At 39.4% G+C, this 18,850-nt stretch overlaps 1 protein-coding gene across 14 annotated transcripts in view; it reads left to right on the forward strand.

The window, feature by feature from the left end:
* The window catches only part of FRMD4B (FERM domain containing 4B), a 321,646-nt gene that overhangs the window by 271,711 nt on the left and 31,085 nt on the right, over nucleotides 1-18,850 (forward strand). For all 14 annotated transcript variants that reach the window (XM_053219080.1, XM_053219079.1, XM_053219085.1 and 11 more), the window contains 4 exons: nucleotides 4,736-4,819; nucleotides 6,958-7,023; nucleotides 9,761-9,818; nucleotides 12,128-12,214. In XM_053219080.1, the coding sequence (XP_053075055.1) occupies nucleotides 4,736-4,819; nucleotides 6,958-7,023; nucleotides 9,761-9,818; nucleotides 12,128-12,214 (295 nt within the window). The remainder of the gene's footprint in view (nucleotides 1-4,735; nucleotides 4,820-6,957; nucleotides 7,024-9,760; nucleotides 9,819-12,127; nucleotides 12,215-18,850) is intronic.

Raw genomic sequence — 18,850 nt, forward strand, 5'->3', positions numbered from 1 at the left:
TCTCTCCCTCTCTCCCCCTCTCCCTCCCCGTCTCCCTGTCCCTCTCCCTCCCCGTCTCCCTCTCCGCCTCCCCTCTCCCTCTCCCTCTCTCCCTCTTCCCCTCTCCCCCTCTCCCTCTTCCTCTCCCTCTCCCTCCCCCCCTCCCTCTGCCCTGCTCACAGGTGCACAAGCCCGCTCATTTGCGCATTCTCTCTCTCTCAAAAAAAAAAAACTTTAAAAACAATGTATTAAGACATTACTGAATGTCCCCCAAGGGGCAAAACTACATAAGTTAAGAACCACTAATCTAAAGTGAATTTCTTTCTTTTTCTTTCTTTCTTTTCTACATTAATATACCTTATTATTTTAGAGCAGTTTTAGGTTTCAGAAACTTGGGGCAGGAAGTCCAGGGATATGCCCCCTCTTTCTTTCCCCTCCTGACCTCCCAGAAGTTTCCCTTATTATTAACATCTTGCTTTAGTGTGGTTTGCTTGTTACAACTGAATCAATATTATTACATTATTGTTAACCAACGTCCATAGTCCAACTGGGATTCAGTCTGTATATTGTACAGGTTTACAAATGTTAACAAATGCATAATGTCATGTGTGTCATTACAATATTCAGAATAGTTTCACTGCCCACACATCCCTGTGCTCCACCTGTTCGGGTATATACCTTTGAAACTCTCCTTGAAATGATCCCTAAGCTGCCTCCCTATTAATGCACATTTTAGTTGCTTCCTGTTGATTGATTAGTACCCTAGCCGTCTTAGTGAATGCATACTCATTGTTATTTAGGATACTGGCCTCTGGTTAATCTTTGCTTGTATGTTGATTACTCAGCCCCCATGTCCAGATGAATAACGTCTTATCACATCTGATAACCAGGGCGATTCTGATTGTCTATAGTAGTCCCCACTTACCTGAGGTTTCACTTTTCACGGCGTCAATTCCCCAAGGTCTGGAAGTAGATGATCCTCTCCCTGACGAATCATCAGAAGGTCAATAGTAGCCTAACACTAGGTCACAATGCCTGTCATTCACCTCCCTGCATCTCCGCATGTAGGCATTTTGTCATCTCACATCCCATATGAAGAATGCTGAGTATAGCACAGTAAGATACGTTTAGAGAGAGACCACATTCACGTAACTGTTACGATGGTACATTGTTACCATTGTTCTATTTTATTATTATTTTTAATCTTTTACTATGACTGATTTACAAATTAAACTTTATCATGGGTATGTGTGTATAGGAAAAAACGTGGTATGTGTAGGGTTTGGGACTATCTGCAGTCTCAGACACCCATTTGGGTTCTGGGAACGTGTCCCCCATGGATAAGAGGAACCATTTTATAGTTAAAATTACTCTTGAAAATTCCTTGAAAAGATGACATATCAAAGACCAGAGTTTATCTTCAATAAATTCAACACAGGTAGTATTTTTCTCATGTTGAACCACATAGCTGTTTCTTTAGTTAGGCTCTAAACATGTAAGTTGCTTGTGTTTAGCAGACATGTATTAAATGCTTAATACATGTTTACAGAATGCTAGAAAAACCTCAGTGTTGTGAGATGCTGGTACTTTGAGGACACAGGAACTAACACCTTCTTGAAGGGCATCAACTTCAAACCTTCGGTTCTGCATTTATTCTCAACCATGAGCTTATTGAAAAGAATGATGGATAAAATCTCTCCCTTACTTCTGTCCCCTCTCTCCTCTCTCTTTTGGCTGACTACTCACATAAGTTAAAAGCAACTCCATCAAATGACACTTGTTTCTACATGCTAGGTATGCAGTATATACTCTATACATATTTGCTGAAAAAATAAATGAGTCTAAACTGAATAGCAGCCTTCACTCTGGTGAGTCTTAATTGCTACAAAATTAACTATAATCCAAAGAAGTAAATGAACGCTAGGCTGAGTTCTTGGAACATAGCATACAGTTCACGTAGACCCAGAAGGTAACAAAACACATGTAATTGGTGGTGATGATTAATAACAAAAAGTTATTTGTCCTTAGCCTCTCATTTTAGAATATGTACATGTATTTGCCCTTCATAAAAAACTCACAAGCCAACTTCTTTGAAAAGGAAATCGAATTTGAAGGACAGAGCATAAAAGAAATTATTAAGAAAAATAAATATTATTACTGGGAGTTAACAGATGACCTTTAATATGAATAAATCGGATTGTGGTCTATTTTGGTTTTCAGGAAGCCCAAACCTGTTTTCCGAGATTGTCAATGTCGTTAAGCCGTACTGCTTAGATTTCAAATGAATAGAGAGATTTATCGTTACGTAAGAACAACCGAGTGACTTCTTGCTTCCTGTAGTCATTTGTAAAGCCGGATCTTTCACCTCTAAGATGAACCTTAAGGCCACAACCTTCGTTTTGAATGTAATGTTGACAGGTGCAAATCATGGTGTCTCCAAGCGAGGGGATACTCCACTCTATCTGTTCTTAGTGAAAGAGAGTAAGTGTATGTATAGGTTGCTCAGTGGCATGGTTAGGAAATGAGACAGTAAAACCAAAACACAACATTTCTGTGGACATTGACGGAGAGCCATGTATACACCAAGCCTGATGTGGTGACAGGATGAGCAATTTCTAATACGGCACCTACACTGTGCCTCAAACAGACCCTGGTCGAAGCCCGTGCTCGGTTTCCTGGGTTAATCTGTGACACTTGATCTGCAAGTGTTGAGTGAATGCTTCCGGAGGAGATTCACTTGAAGTTCAGTGTTCCATCATCCAGCCGAGACATTCATCGCTTTGAATGTGAATCACTGAGGCGAACCCCCGGGAAGCTGGTGTGAAAATGCATAAATGATGGATCTTGAAAATAATTGGTTCCGTGTTTTCCTTTGTAACCAGGGGGTGAGGGTGAAGGGGAGCTATGCCTTGCCCAAGATGAGAATGTGCTCTCTGGAGTGCCATTCCGAGGGTCTGTCAGGGAATCAGGTTATGGTCTTGTCATTTTTTGTGAATGTTTATTTATTTTTGAGAGAACAGGAGTGGGGGGGAGGGACAGAGGATCCAGAAGCGGACTCTGAGCTGTCAGCACAGAGCCCGATGTGGGGCTCACACTCATGAATCACGAGACTGTGACCTGAGCCGAAGTGGGATGCTCAGCCTTCTGAGTCACCCAGGCACCGCCTGATCTCGTCTTTTAAAGCCAAGCAGACTGGGTTTGCCTTCTGGCTTCTCTACATAGTGGCTGTGAGACACTGAGTGAGGGGCTTACTTCTGGAAGCCTCTCCCTCTTACCTGTAAAGCATGGATAATAACAGTACCTACCACCTGGAAGGAGTCATGGTGAGACTTAGGTCAGGTATATAATGCCTAAAAAGTGTCTTGCATGGTGCCTGACTCTCCACAAACGATAGGTTCTGGGAAAGAGATGAAGCAGTGGACAGTTGAAGAGCTACCAATGGGCTGATGGATGGATGCCAGTTTGGTCAGGATTTTTTTTTTTAATATTTTTTTAACGTTTATTTATTTTTGAGACAGAGAGAGACAGAGCATGAACGGGGGAGAGGCAGAGAGAGAGGGAGACACAGAATCGGAAGCAGGTTCCCGGCTCCGAGCTGTCAGCCCAGAGCCCGACGCGGGGCTCGAACTCATGGACCGCGAGATCGTGACCTGGCTGAAGTCGGACGCTTAACCGACTGCGCCACCCAGGCGCCCCTGGTCAGGATTTTTAATAGCTGTTCATGTACTTATCCCAGGCTCTGATAGACCCCAGAGAGTCATGTCTGTTTTTTCATAGACTACCCTTAAATACTTGGGGCAGTTTTTGAGAGGACCAGCTATGACTGCATCGTATTACCTGTTCTTCCTTCTGTTAAGTTCCATGAAGACCACACCCCTCTCTTTTTTATTTATTTATTTTTAAGTAAGCTGTATACACCCAACATGGGGCTCGAACTCGCAACCCCGAGATCAAGAGTTGCATGTTCTCTTGACTGAGCCAGCTGGGCGCCCCCCAAAATTGTCTCTTTTGACAAGTAGAATGTTGCCCTTTTACAGTGAGATAATAGCTGACCTTACGGAGGTACATTTTTAGTTCACTTGATGCAATTTGAAGGATATCTGGGGTTTCATTAGACACACGTTTTCAAGTCCTCTTCTTTCAAGTGTTTTTCACAAATGGCCAACTTGATCCATTTTATTTCAGAGCATGGTAAGGAAACAACAGACAAGTAATAGTAAAGTCTATACCAACCTTTTTATTGAATTGATACCTTTTATGAGAAAGTGATAATACTATATGAGTGGTTTTATGATAATCAGTATTCCAGCATGGTGAATATTATGTGCCACTGAAGATCAATATGGGAGTGCTATAGGCACACAGAGAAGGTGTATAATAAAATTTGAAGAATGCTGTGTGAAAATGGAATATGGGATATCCACAGTTATAATAATAATTAGGTAACAGAATAGCTATACATAGAAATATACAATAAAAGTAGCTGCAGGTTTATCAGGAGGGTAAGGAAAATGGGATTATGGCACCTGAATACCATTATTTTAATTTGTGTGTGTGTCTTTTTAAAAACTTCAAAATGTCACATGGTTCGGCGGGTTGTCCTTTGGGGGAATTGAATCCGTAGCCTTATATGTACTGACCACATTTTGCTAGAGCCCGGTGTAGTGTCATTACTTACCAGATTTCATCTGGTGACTAGCTTGGATGATAGTTTAGGTAACAGTGACTGACATTACTGCATTACTCTTCTTTTCAGTGATGAAAATGCCAGGAAAGACTTAAAGACATTACCAGCCTTTCCAACCAAAACCCTTCAGGAACATCCATCCCTGGCTTACTGGTAAGCCAAAGCAGGACAACAGGTGACCCCGTTGTCATAGCCTCCATTGAGAACTGTGTGCTTTTCGGGAAACTAAAAGAGATACGAGTGCAGAAAGTATCAAATCACATGTGTCAGGGTGACCATAAGTAGACCTGATCCTTTCCGTGAAAGGGTCTTGTCAGAACTTACTGGAAATCGTTGTACCACGATTGTAGCCATTAGTAAAGAGTGGCTGCATGCTTTCTCATTCGCACACGCAAAAAGTCTGTATAGAATATGCTTTTAAGGGAACATAATGCTCAGTACGTGTGCAGTCACTGTGTGATGTGGCCTTAATCTAGCAATGTATAATATACGTGTCATAAAATACAAATTTCCTTGGATACAGGTTTTCTCACTACTCAGAAATTACCTGAGTGAACAGAGGTTTCTCCCATGGCCAAAAATCGTTGTGTATTTTGAGTGATTCCATTTGTTGGGATTATTTTAATTCCATTAAATGCATTAATTCATTAAATTCATTAAATTCGTTAATTATTTTAATGAAGCCATAGTACCCATTTTCCGTTCAACGTTTTTCCTGGTAGGATATGTTTTTCCCCCTTGAATTAGTTACAGCCCCTTTAAATATAGTTTCCTTGATTTAGGGCTTTGAATCTTGAATATAGTTTTACTTTCCATAAAAAAAATGGATTACAAAATAAATATTCAACATGAAGAGTGGTTTTTTTTAAGTTCATTTATTTTGAGTGGAGACGTGGGGGACCAGCAGAGAAAGAGAGAGAGAGAATCCCAAGCAGGCTCCACGCTGACAGCACAGAGCCCAACACAGGACTCAAATTCATGAACCATGAAATCATGACCTGAGCCAAAATCAAGAGTCAGACGCTTAAGTGACTGAGCCACCCAGGCTCCCCCATGAATAGCTTTAATAATGGAAGTTGGACTGCAGTTCCCAAATAAAGAGTGAAAGTGTGTACTGAGGCTACATTCCTTCCTCAGTCTGGAATCTTCCAAACAAATCATTGTTAAGTGATAGTTTCTTAAGAAAAGAGAAAAAAAAAAAGGCCTTTTACCACTGATTACTGGTTGTGTAGAGATAAAAACATTTATCTTTCTAGGTTATATTTGAGATATGATAGGTATCTGAAAGAAAAGAACAGTAGCTCAGTGACAGCAAAGGTGACAGACTTCAGAGGTGCCTGGGTGGCTCAGTCGGTTAAGTGTCCGACTTCGGGTCAGGTCATGATCTTGTGGTTCATGAGTTCAAGCCCCTCATCTGAGTCTGTGCTGAGAGATCAGAGCCTGGAGCCTGCTTCAGGTTTTGTGTCTCCCTCTCTCTCTGCCCCTGCCCCACTTATGGTCTGTCTCTCTCAAAAATAAATAAAATAAACATTTAAAAAAAATTGTTTTCTAAAGGTGACAGACTGCAGCCTAGCTCTGCCTTTCTCGCCAACAAGTTGTTTTTTTTTTTTTAACTTTTTTTTTTTATTAAGTAATCTCTGCCTCCAATGTGAGGCTCAAACCCATGACCCCAAGATCAAGAGTCTCATGTTCTACTGACTAAGCCAGCGAGGTGCACCTCCAGTCAACAAGTTTTATGCTGGGACAGTAATGAAGGGTTTTCTCTGAAAACATTGTGTCCCCAGGTAGTGAGTGACAAGAGAGTGTTTTGGATTGCACAAGACTCAGAACAGTTTTAATCCTTTCTAAATCTTCATGGATAATTTTTAAAAATATATTTAATACTTGCTGATCTCTTTTTTTAAGCCTTTTAATTTCCCTAGCAAGGCTCACTACTTAGCATTTAGTGACATTATTTTGTATTTGTTTTGTCCCATTCAATTATGGCAAAAAATACTAGTTTTTCATTTGATAAATTGAAATCCTGTTCTTTTCCAATAGATTAAGTTTTAAAACATATTAATATATTATATAGCATATAAAATTTAAATCAGAAATCATGATGAGGTAGTCCTGTCTGAGGTTCAGAAATCCATGTTCTACGAAAACAAAAGTCATCCAGCTTCTGTATCCCTAACGAGTTAGTGAAGGCATTTTTCTTGTTTCTCAATAAGCCACCTGAGAATCTTGAAAATGAGTCTGTATCTCATATAATCATACATTACCATATTTCTCATTTGCTTGTTTCACAGTGAGGACAGGGTGATTGAGCATTATTTGAAAATCAAAGGTCTGACCCGGGGTCAAGCTGTGGTTCAGTAAGTATCTGTCTTTCCTTTTGCTTAGATATAATTTTAATGTCTCCTATTTGAAGAAATCATATGAAATGATTTCTGTTGTATATTTTGTTTGTATATAGTCCCCATCTGGTTAGAAATACCTTCATATGAATTATAAAATGCCTTGGGTCATTCCATAGTTGATGTCATCAATTCAGAGGCCTACCAGTGTCAGGTAGGTAGCAAAAATGAGACATGTAGGCCAGGTGTAGGATAATAGGGAATGGTGGGGATTGAGGTGATCTGGAGAGCTATTACCCTGGGTAGAGGCAAGGTGATTCAGCTCCGGAAATCAGGCCTAATGTCAGACCTGATACTGTCTAAGAAGTACTGGAAATTCTGATTTTTAAATCCCAATTTAAACATTGCAAAGCAATTTTAAGAAAATTTTATTACAATCTTAGCCAAAGAAAACCTATCTGGAGGCCATGTGTGGTTGCCCGGCTTGTGACTCTATTTTGGGTGGAGCATACAGTGTTGGTGTTAGGTTGTCTATATCTTTGTGCTACCAATAACGGACCATAGTGATATATTTCTGCATTTTATTCTATTTTTTTTTTAGTTTTTATTTTTAAGTAATCTCTATACCTAATGTGGGGCTTGAACTCACAACCCAGAGATCAAGAGTCACATTCTCTACCGACTAAGCCAGCCAGGTGCCCCTATTTCTGCATTTTAGACTTATAGAGTAACCATTCATTTATTAACAATAGTTCACAAGCTACGTTAAAGTTTTAAAATTATAAAAAACTAAATTTATAAATTTAAATTTTAAAAATTATAAAAATGAATATAGCATTATTGCTCTAGTAATTGTAGAATAACTTTTATGGCCATAGACATTCTTGTAAAAACCTGCTGGAATGTCGCTCCGAGCACGTAAGAACCAAAATAAGAACTTGGAGATTGCTATTCCTCTGGCCAGTGTGTAGATTTCCCTCACACCTCCACCACTGGCACTAATCTCCTTTTCATCACAAAACACCCTGTGATCTCCAAGGCAGAAATCAAAAATTAGCAGTCCTGAAATTGAACCCTTGACGTTTGAACTCATTGTTCCTGTTTTCTGGGAGAGACAAAAGAGGTGTAAAAATTTTCCCTGAAGGATTTTAGGTTAGGCTAATGAGCATGTTATGAAGTGCCCTTGCTTAAATGCAGAGTCCTTTTACTTCCCCTGATCATTATCGTTGTGGCTCCAAATATGAGACTAACTTGGTGGTTAAAGCTCTAGACCGTAGAATCCAACTCTCTGTTAGGATCTTGGCTATGCAGTGTACTTGTTGAATGTTGTTGGCACATTTACCATTAACCTCTCTCTCTTTTCTTTAATGTTTGTTTATTTTTGAGAGAGAGAGAGAGAGAGAGAGCACAAGCAGGGGAGAGGCAAAGGGGGTCAGAGGATCCTAAGTGGGCTCTCTGCTGACAGCAGAGGGCCCAATGCAGGGCTTGAACTCACAAACCGTGAAATAACGACCTGAGCTGAAATCGAATGCTTATCGACTGAGCCACCCAGGAGCCCCCATGTACCTAACCTCTTCTTACATTCATTTACATATAGGTCATTTACTTTTTAAAAGTATCGAAGTATTGATTACAAAACCCAGAGCAATTGATATTCAAAATGGCATTAAAAAGTCCATGTGAGGGGCGCCTGGGTGGCTCATTCAGTTAAGTGGCTGACTTCAGCCATGATCATGATCATGATCTCGTGGTTGGTGAGTTGGTGCCCCGTGTTGGGCTCTGTGCTGAGCTCTGTGCTGACAGCTCACAGCCTGGAGCCTGTCAGATTCTGTGTCTCCCTCTGTTTCTGTCCCTCCCCCACTTGTACTCTGTCTCTCTAGCTCTCAAAAATAAATAAACATTTTTTAAAAAGTTAAAAAAAAAAAAGTACACTTGTACTAAACAGGAACCTCAAGTCTTTGTGAACAGAGAGGAAGTCTTACACAACATAATTCACTCTATAAAACCTTAGAAGTACACAATAAATATTTGTTGAATTAAAAATAGTAAATAGTAGCATCATTAATTTTTATTTTGGGGAACACATTTTTTAAATACAACAAAATTGTATATACAGTATATAATAAAATTCACCCTTTTTAGGTACATATTTCTTATTAGAGTTTAGACCTAAGAGGAGTAAAGCATATATTCCTGAGAGTTTAGTAGTCAGTAAATGGGATCAGTTTATTTTTTTAACTGTTTATGTACTTATGTATGTATGTATGTACGTGTGTATGTAATCTCTATGCCCAACATGGGGCTCCAGCTCACAACCCCAAGATCAACCCCATGTGCTCTACCGACTAAGCCAGCCAGGTGCCCCAGAATTGTTTTATTTTTTACTTACTACAAGCATGACCCAGAAGCTGATTCTCATTGCTTTGCATCATTAAGTGCTTAGTTTAAAAAATACTTGCAATCTGGGTTTACGATACAGTACAGTATGTTCTAAGCCGTAGAAATCTTAATATGCAGAAATTAACATTTCCTGTAGCTTTTGGAAATTGACGTTTTGTTAGCAACTTCCTAACATTTGGGTAAGGTAAAATATATTACTCCCTAGAATGGCTTATTCTATTTCTACTGTAGTCAGACATTAGTCATGGTTGTAATGAGGAAAGTACATACAAACTGTGCTTCTGTACATCATTTTTCCCAAAAGGATCCTCTAATTTATGAAGAGATTATAATATATACTATTCATTTTTCATAGGTATATGAAAATAGTAGAAGCTCTACCAACCTATGGAGTCCATTATTACGCAGTAAAGGTAAATACTTTTACATGACAAAGCTTTCATAATACCCATGTGACTTTGGGAATTAGTGAATAGCACCAACTTCTAAAATCACATAAATTAATATGCATATTTGTGCAAATTATCTCTGTAAATTTCAGCATAAAAAACAAAATTAATTACTTATTTAAAAAATAATAAAATAAAATACGATTGATTTTTTTTTTTTTTTTTTTACAAAAGCCTGATTATGCCTTGTCATTGATAGCAAATTATAAAGCACGCTCTTTTTGCAAAATACTTGCTGTGTTCAGATGTTTTCCACAAATCCCTATTAATCCTAACATACTCAGATTATTCTCTTTTGGCACATCTATTCCTTTTATCTATTTTAGCTGCTATTTCTCTTCCCCAGTTGTTCACCTGCCTAATGCTACCAGATATTCTCTTTGTTTTTAATTAAAATTTTTTTATGTTTATGTGTTTTTGAGACAGAGACAGAGCATGATTGGGGGGAGGGGCAGAGAGAGAGACACACACACAGAATTTGAAGCAGGTTAAAGACTCTGAGCTGTCAGCACAGAGCCTAATGTGGGGCTCAAACCCTTGATCTGTGAGTTCATGACCTTAGCCAAAGTCGGACCCTTAACTGACTGAGCCACCCAAGCACCCTTCTCTTTTTAAAATAAATTTTTTAAAATATTTATTTATTTTTGAGAGAGAGATAGAGACAGAGTGTGAGCTGGGGAGGGGCAGAGAGAGAGAGGGAGACACAGAATCTAAAACAGGCTCCAGACTCAGCTGTCAGCACAGAGCCCAATGGAGGGCTCAGACTCACAAACCGCGAGATCATGACCTGAGCTGAAGTCAGATGGTTAACCAACTGAGCCCCCTAGGCGCCCCCCCAGATATTCTCTTGATAGCCCCTTTATCTGGGAATCATAAACTTTCTTTGTCTTTTAAGATTTTATTTTTAAGTAATCTTTACACCCAACGTGGGGCTCAAACTCACAACCCCAAGATCGAGAGTTACATGCTTCACCAACTGAGCCAGCTGGGTGTCCCAAGAATCATAAACTCTACATTGTCATTTCAATACTTCATAAAGTTCTCAAATTTTTGCAGGATTTGCAATACCAATTTTCAATTGGTATAGTTTGTATTTGTGTATTGTTTTCAGGTGTTTTCAAGCAGGGAGAGACTAAGAAATATTTTGAGATGGTAAGGGATAAAGCAGTGTTAAGGAGGGAATCTTGTTTGAAGGGAATAATTTTACCGTTGATCAATCTTGAGTGACTTTTCCAGTTACAACAGTGTTTGCAATTCAGAATGGTAGGGGATTGAATAATAAATACTTGCATAATGAGGGCACCTTGTACTAAAAATAAGTACCAATTCAACTTTAATTTCTACAGATTATTTTTTTTAAGTTTATTCATTTTGAGAGAGAGAGAGAGAGAGAGAGAGAGAGAGAGTGTGTGTGTGTGTGTGTGTGTGAGCAGGAGAGGGGCAGAGAGAGAATCCCAAACAGACTCCTCACTGTCAGTGAGTAGCCCAATGTGGGGCTCGAACTCATGGACCATGAGATCATGACCTGAGCCAAAATCAGGTTGGACACTCAACCGACTGAGCCACCCAAGCGCCTCTAATTTCTCCTGATTCTTAATTTGTTTGTATACAGGTATATGTTTAAGCCTAAATTTTTCTTTCCTTGTGTCAATGCGTCCTTTACTTTGGCAAAACCTAAAAGATTTTGGAAAAAAAAAAAAAGATTTATGAAAAAAAAAATTCCTCCCCTCCCCATATGTACCTCAAAGTGATTATTCAAACATCCTGCCATTGAATCATACAATTCTCCAAAAGAGCTTTTCAGTATTCCCATGCTCACTGTTAACTGGATTATAAACATCAGGTTTGGGACCTCTTTTCTCATCTTTATAATTCTTTGGAAACTTCCCTGACCTTTATAGTTGGTTTCTAATCAAGAGAGCAGAGAGCTTTTTTTTTTTTCTTTCTCTTTTTTCTTTCTTTTCTTTTTTAAATGGATAACTGGCTTTATACTCTGGATTAGTTTTTATATTTTATTTCTTCTCTCCAGCTGTTCAGTCAAGACAGTAATGTTTCATTCTTTTTGGTGGTATTGATAGTATTAATCTGTTTTAACTTAAAGATCTTATTTGAAGGCATTTTAAAAACAAGTTAGGTGTGTAAGTAATGTTTTGTTTACCAAGCCAGCTTTATTTTGACTAGCTGATACTTGGTAAATTATGAAATTGGTAGATCTTCAGCTCTAGAAGATTGAACAATTAAGGGCTCGGTTCTCATCCTTTTCCATTTTCCAGGATAAACAAGGACTTCCTTGGTGGCTTGGAATCAGCTACAAAGGAATCGGCCAGTATGATCTGCAAGATAAAGTGAAACCTCGGAAAGTAAGTATGAATCATTTTAGACACTTAGGAGAACCTGAGCTGCTCTGGATTTGGCAACATTGCTTTAAGGGGCACCGAACAGTCTCAGACAAAGAACTTTGGTTAGTGAAGCTGTGGGTCCAGAGGAGGCTCAGGTTAAGTGAAAAATACTTTTTATAACTAATTTATGTACCTTTATACAGTGATTCTGATCTGATCATTTACTCTAAGGAAATAAAGTTATGTACTAAGATTTAAGGATGTTGATCACAGTTTCATTTATAAAGGCATACAATTAGATTACTCTCTTTTTAATGTGTATTATTTATTTTGAGAGAGAGCGTGAGCAGGGGAGAGGGGCAGAGAATCCCAAGCAGGCTCAGCACGTAGCCCCATGCAGGGCTCGATCCCCCAACTCTGAGATCCTGACCCAAGCTGAAATCAAGAGTCAGATGCTTAACCTACTGAGCCACTCAGGCACCCCTAGATTTCTATTTTAAGGCCATTTGAACATGATGATGGCATTTTGTTTTCTAAATTTTATATATCGATCTGTTATATAGATACGATATATTTATTTATACACATAATTATATGTAATGTTAGTATAAGTTTATATGTAAATTATGTAAGTATGTACATACACATACATACATATGCTTATTTGCACTGGACGGATAAACAGATGGATGAATTGTGAAGAGAGAAGCCAGATTCTTTGGTGCTGGTTCCCTCTCCGTAATACAGTTACAACTAATCTTTTTACTACTGCTGCTATTTTCAGTTATCTTTGTTTCACAGTTTTCTACGCTAAACCTGCCTGCTATCTGTAAAGAAAATTATGTCACATGCTGTATATGGAAGGGAACTCTATCAGGTTTGGGTTTTCCAGAGCTAATAAATTGCATTATTTTCGTTTTGGACTTTGGCTATGTAGCTCTCCTGATCCAAGCACAGACGTACCATACTTTTTTGCCCACGTGAGAATGGATGAGTCCATATAGATCGCCACCCGCCTGCCCTGGCCCCCTGTGTATTATAATGACATAAAGGCTTACTCATACAGCTCTGGCTGCTTTTGCTGCCCTCCCTATGCTCTCCTGCCATCACTGGGAGTCACTGCAGTGGAACAATGGCCTATAATAGCAGACCATGTGTTATCACACTCTGACATCGCAGCCTTAAATAACTCCTACCATTCCATCTGTCTCATGCTTTAATGTCTATTAGAAAAACAGCCATATTGTTCCTAAAGCGACCCTTGTAATCATACCACGGTGTTCTTCATTCTCTGTGCGTTTTCAGCTTCTATCAATGTGCACCATCTTTCTTTAAGAAAATAAGAAAGCTCCTCTTTTCTCCCCACTTTGTGGTTGTGAATCTCACACAAACAACACAAAAGGGTGGCCAAGGGGAGCAGACTATTGGGCATTGAGGCTCTTTATCAGAAATCATAGCTAAAAATAATAACATATCATGTCACAGCCGATATCCATCTGTGTGAGGGACAGTAAGAGAGCATGTATGCAGTCATATAATTACAATTGTGTCTCTGTGAGCCCTGTGACCAAGATCAATTGAAGTAAGATATACTCAGTTTCCAGGAGGGATATGAATAATGTTGTTCCTAGTTGAAAATTTGCCTTGAAGACCAAATCTGTAATAAATAATGTTAGAAATGACAGGCATACACTTTTGTTCAAAATCATTTCTATTTATAGTTATTTATTTTAACTGTTTACCAAAAGCTGTACATATCCATTGTGAAAACAAATGAAAAAAAGCAAACCACGGAAACATGTGAACTAGGGTAGTCCCCATTCCTTTCCCATGATAGCCGCTGTCAAGAGAAGGATACTGGCTCAGTGAGACTTTTCAATGTATATCCCAAGCTTTCCAGAAAGAGAAAGCTTTCTATGACACTATTTCATACCATGTCTTACTTGTTCAGGTCGTTTTATAAACACATCTCTTTTCATTCTTTTTAAAGCTGCCTAGCATCCACTATGTGAAAGACAGAATTCATTTAACTGATTCTCTTTTGATGGACATTATGATTGGTAACTGTGAGAGTCCATGGCTGGTGGGGGGTTGGGAGGGGACAGAGAGGGAGAATAATGAATCCCAGCCAAGGCATGTACCTAACCCTTAGTTGATCTATTTAATAAAACCAAATTATTGCTTATCATGTTTCCTTAAGGTAGACCTCAACCTATATTAACATTTTTTTTTGTTAATTTATTTCTCCTCTGAATTTTGCTTTAAGAAATAACATGTAGGAGTCTCACTGGTTTTGCTGAATCCTGCGTGTAATATATTACTTAAATTGACTCACAAGTCATTTCTTTGCTAATGTTTCTTCATGAAATTGAGAAGCCCACGGAATGTAAATGCATTGACTAAAAACAACCAGGCTTTCTCCCAAAATAATGGTGAATCAGAGTCTGCACAGTAAATACTGCAGCTAATTTCCTCTCAGTTGCTCATGACTCACATCCCTTTCTTTACATTCACAGTTTCATAGAAATCGGTAAATATTGTTTGACACTGATCACAATCAGCCTTGCTTGTTCATTCCAGAGTTTAGACAAGGATCAGAAGACATTTGCTTTTTTCAATTTGCAGGGCTTTCCTATTTCATTTTCAAGACGTGCCATTCAATTCAAAAAGGACCATTAACAGGGCATCTTGTGCTGTGACTGCCTCATCCTCTCTTTTCTGGTCATTTTTGCAGGTGTCCACTCCATGCCACTGTTTACTTTCTCCTCCTTCTGTTAAAATCCAGTGATGGATTTTTGCTTCCATATGTTTATTTTTCCATGTCCAAGCAACTTGCGGGTTTAATTGGAGGGAGGATGTTCCATATGTCACTGCCCTGGCCCAGTTGGTACAAATGAAAGAATCCGTGATTTCAAGGGTCATGAGCATTGATTTATAAGAAGAAGGATCATGCTTCAGCTGTTTGCATGACCTATACATGCAGCAAGTTACCTGTAGCCGAGCAGGAATGAAGGTCGGATGGGCAGATTCTGAAACAGGCTGGAATGGGGGACCCTGGAGATCCTTAGCCTCTTGAGCCCTTTGTTACGCATGCCCACTGGCTTGTAATTATGTAGCTTAATGGGGCGCCTGGGTGGCTCAGTCAGTTAAGCTACCAATTTCCACTCCGGTCACGATCTCGCAGTTCATGGGTTCCAGCGCCCCATCGGGCTCTGTGCTGACAGCTCAGAGCCTGGAGCCTGCTTCCAATTCTGTGTCTCCCTCTCTCTCTGCCCCTTCCCCGCTCATGCTCTGTCTCTGTCTCTCAAAAATGAATAAATGTTAAAAAAAATTATAATTATGTAGCTTAAGCACAGGCCAGGAGGGAGAATGTTTGCCAATAATAAGAGACTAACTGATGCCGAAGGCTATTTTGAAAAAAGGTTGGTCCAAGACCCACAAGCTGAAGCTTTCTGTCCTTTGCACATAACGTGTATTAGTGATAGCCTATGAATGTTAAGGACAATGTTTGTTGTATCTCCCAGTGGTATTCTTCGTGTATTTTGCCTGTAAGCCTTTCTCTAGTGAAAGGGCAGCATTGTTTTCAGTCTGTGTAGTATAAAGATGTAGATCAAGAGGTTGGGAAGCAACCCAAAGCCTGTCTTTGATGTTCCATTTGCTGCGTAACCTTGGCCATGTTGTTTAATCTCTCTTTAAACTCAGTTTCTTCATCTGCAAGATGGTAATGCCACCAACTGCATAGGGTGTTTGTAAGAATTACAAGAGATTATGTTCAGCACTGTGCCTGATACGCATTCATCACTCCATAACTGATTGTTGTTCATTGGTAGTGACAGAGAAAGACAATTTTTAAAGGTATGAGATCCTGCAACCCATATACTCTATATGTTAACTAACTACAATTTAAATAAAAACTTGAAAAAAAAAAGGTTTGAGAAATATTCTTGCATCACTGTTGGTTAGAGAAGGACCCAGCATTGCTACAAACTCATAGTCCTAGTGTTCCTCTAAGAGTCCACACGCAGATGTTCTATTTTCAGAGATTCTTAAGCACTCTGCGTGAATTTGTTAACCACAGTGCCCTAGGGCGTGATGCAAATTAAGAGAAATTTAAGATTCTGAGTTACAAACCACAAAAATTCAGAGTATTAAAAATTCAGTTCATAAGCAGTTTTTTTTTCTTTTTAATCCTCCCTTTATGCATGAAATGTGTCATTGCAAACTCTTATGGAATGTGAAAATGTACCAGAACTCAACTTAATTTCAGATCGTAGGACCTTTGAACTTAAAAATTGTGAAGCTTTACAATTAAAAAAAAAAAAAAATGCAGACTGTGTTCCTACTAGGTTTTTATTGTTTGCTCAGTATTTCACGGAGAAATATAATTTCTTCACAAAGAAGTAGAGTGGCTCAGTGGCTAAGTGAAGCCTTGATATATGTCATGACTGATTTGTACCCCTCCAGCAAGTTCTTTGGCCTGAAAAAACCACAACCTGTCAGAGAAGGGAGAAATAAAAAAGGCATGCCAGGCAAGGTGTCATAGGCAGACCTTAGTGGGGTAAAATGCCTTTCACGATTTGTATCTTTGTGCATTATAACTGCTAACAAAGTCTTCTGATGTGCATCATTACCCCAGGGCATTTTGGGGTGGGGAAAAGGTTCCTAGCCTTCAGTTAACTAATTTCTTTTTTCAACTATTGGCATTCCCAAATGCCTAGAGCCAGATGTATTAAGTAACAAGCACAAAAGTCTTCCTGTTTCCTGGTCATAAAACTACAGGGTTCATTTCATTTAAACCCAGTGACTTGCTTACTTTTCTAAGCACAGCCATCTCAATCATTTCTCCCCGCTCCTCGTTTTTCCACTATTGCCACGTGGCCAGGGAGCTCAATCGGGAAGCTCCTTCTGACGCTGCTTAAATTTTAGATGAGGTTAACTGCGGGAGAAAAAGGAAAATGTGCTGCCCGGTCACACTTTATACTTCAATACCAAATAAAGTATGGTGTGGAAAAAAAAGAATGCAATTACAGAATGTCAACTGGCGACCGGTCCATCCTGTTTGTAAAGTGTATAATTACCTCCGGCCACACCAATAATCAATCTGATTGTTAAAACCTTCTGCAGAGTCACCGGGAGGAGAACTCAAAGCCTACAGCATGGGTTTCAAATAAGAACCAGTTGGCTGGTTCTGGAGCTGTGTCTCAGCCTCTCTGTGTCTTTCTTTTCTCAGCTATCAAATTCTAGTAAGTCTGTCTGCTCCCTCCGCTTCAAAGATCATTGGAAGGACCCAGTGGGTTAGTGAGTTCCTTTACCAAGTAGATAATTTTTCCCTCACACCACATTCTGGTTTATAGAAGGGTTACTGAATACCACAGGTGTTTTTCTTCCCCTCCTGTAAGCTCATCACAGTTAGGATTTTAAGCGGTTCTTCTAAGACAAGGAACTCTCAGAGAATTGGTTCAGCATTGGGCAGTCTCCATTTCCATTTTACAACTGGAAGCAGGTGGAAATAATTCAAGGCAAGCATCCTGATTAGTCATAAAGTCTAATTGCAAGGGAGGCTGGGAAGGGTAGTCTTTAGGTGGGTGGCCATGGGCAAAGCCATAAGTCAAGGTGTTCTTTTACTAAAAGGAAGGAGGAAAAAAAGATCCTGAGAGTGATAAGTAGTTTCTGTCACACTGTGTTTCTTTTCTCTGAAGTCTTTTCGGGGGATGGTTTGTGAGAAACTAATCAGTGAGCAAAGAAATAAAACATGGTGATAGATTTTTGAATGGTGGAAACAAATGAGATGGAGGGTCGGTAGCGGGATGGGTGGAGGACACTTAGTGGGGTCAGGGATGGCCTCTAAAGAAGGTGACATTTCAGCTAGGTCCTGAAGGGGGTGAAGGAGTCAGGCTATGAAGAATGGGATGGCATGTTCTGGTCAGAGAACAGTGTGTGCTGATGGGAAGGAGGTAGGGACACTATAAAACTGAGAGCTTCAAGGCTTAGAGTTTTCTCTGTAAAAACAGAAGATGATGTGTGAAGAAGAGGAAGTGGCTGGTGGACCAGCAAAACCATTAGATTTCATTACTTAATCTATTAGTTTGTATTTCTAGGCATTTACCAAGTGGCTGAGTTGTTGGTGCATGTAGAGAAATGAAACATAGCTCTTTAATAGAATTGACTCGTCCAAATGCCGAGAAAACAAATTAGTACATAAAGCATGGAGAAAAACAAAGTTCTCTGAAAGGGGATAAACAGGAAAGGCTTCTTTGCTTTGTACTTGTGACTAAACATTGGTTTGGTTTTAATTTGTTCATCCTTACGGAACAAATTTCTAATGAGAGAGTGCAGTGTACCCAGTTTTACATTTTAACAACAACAACAACAACAAAAAGAAATAAGCCCATGCTGTTTAGAAGGACCTTGAGCTAGTACTTTATATTCTTCATTCCTTTTAAGGAAAAAGCCAAGTCCCTGTCATTAAGGACACGATGGTCCATCTGGAAAGAGAATTATATTCAAAGTTGGGGATTTTACTGAAGTATTTAATACAGTTTACAACTGTATGCCAGGTGTGAACCTCCAAAAGAGCCATGCAGGTGCCCGTGAACAGCAGGTCAGCCCTGGTTGTATCATACACGTGCCGTGAGCACTCTATTGCATGTATTAACA

Source organism: Acinonyx jubatus, chromosome A2 (assembly GCF_027475565.1).
Source record: "Acinonyx jubatus isolate Ajub_Pintada_27869175 chromosome A2, VMU_Ajub_asm_v1.0, whole genome shotgun sequence".
NCBI classification, from domain to species: Eukaryota; Metazoa; Chordata; class Mammalia; order Carnivora; family Felidae; genus Acinonyx; species Acinonyx jubatus.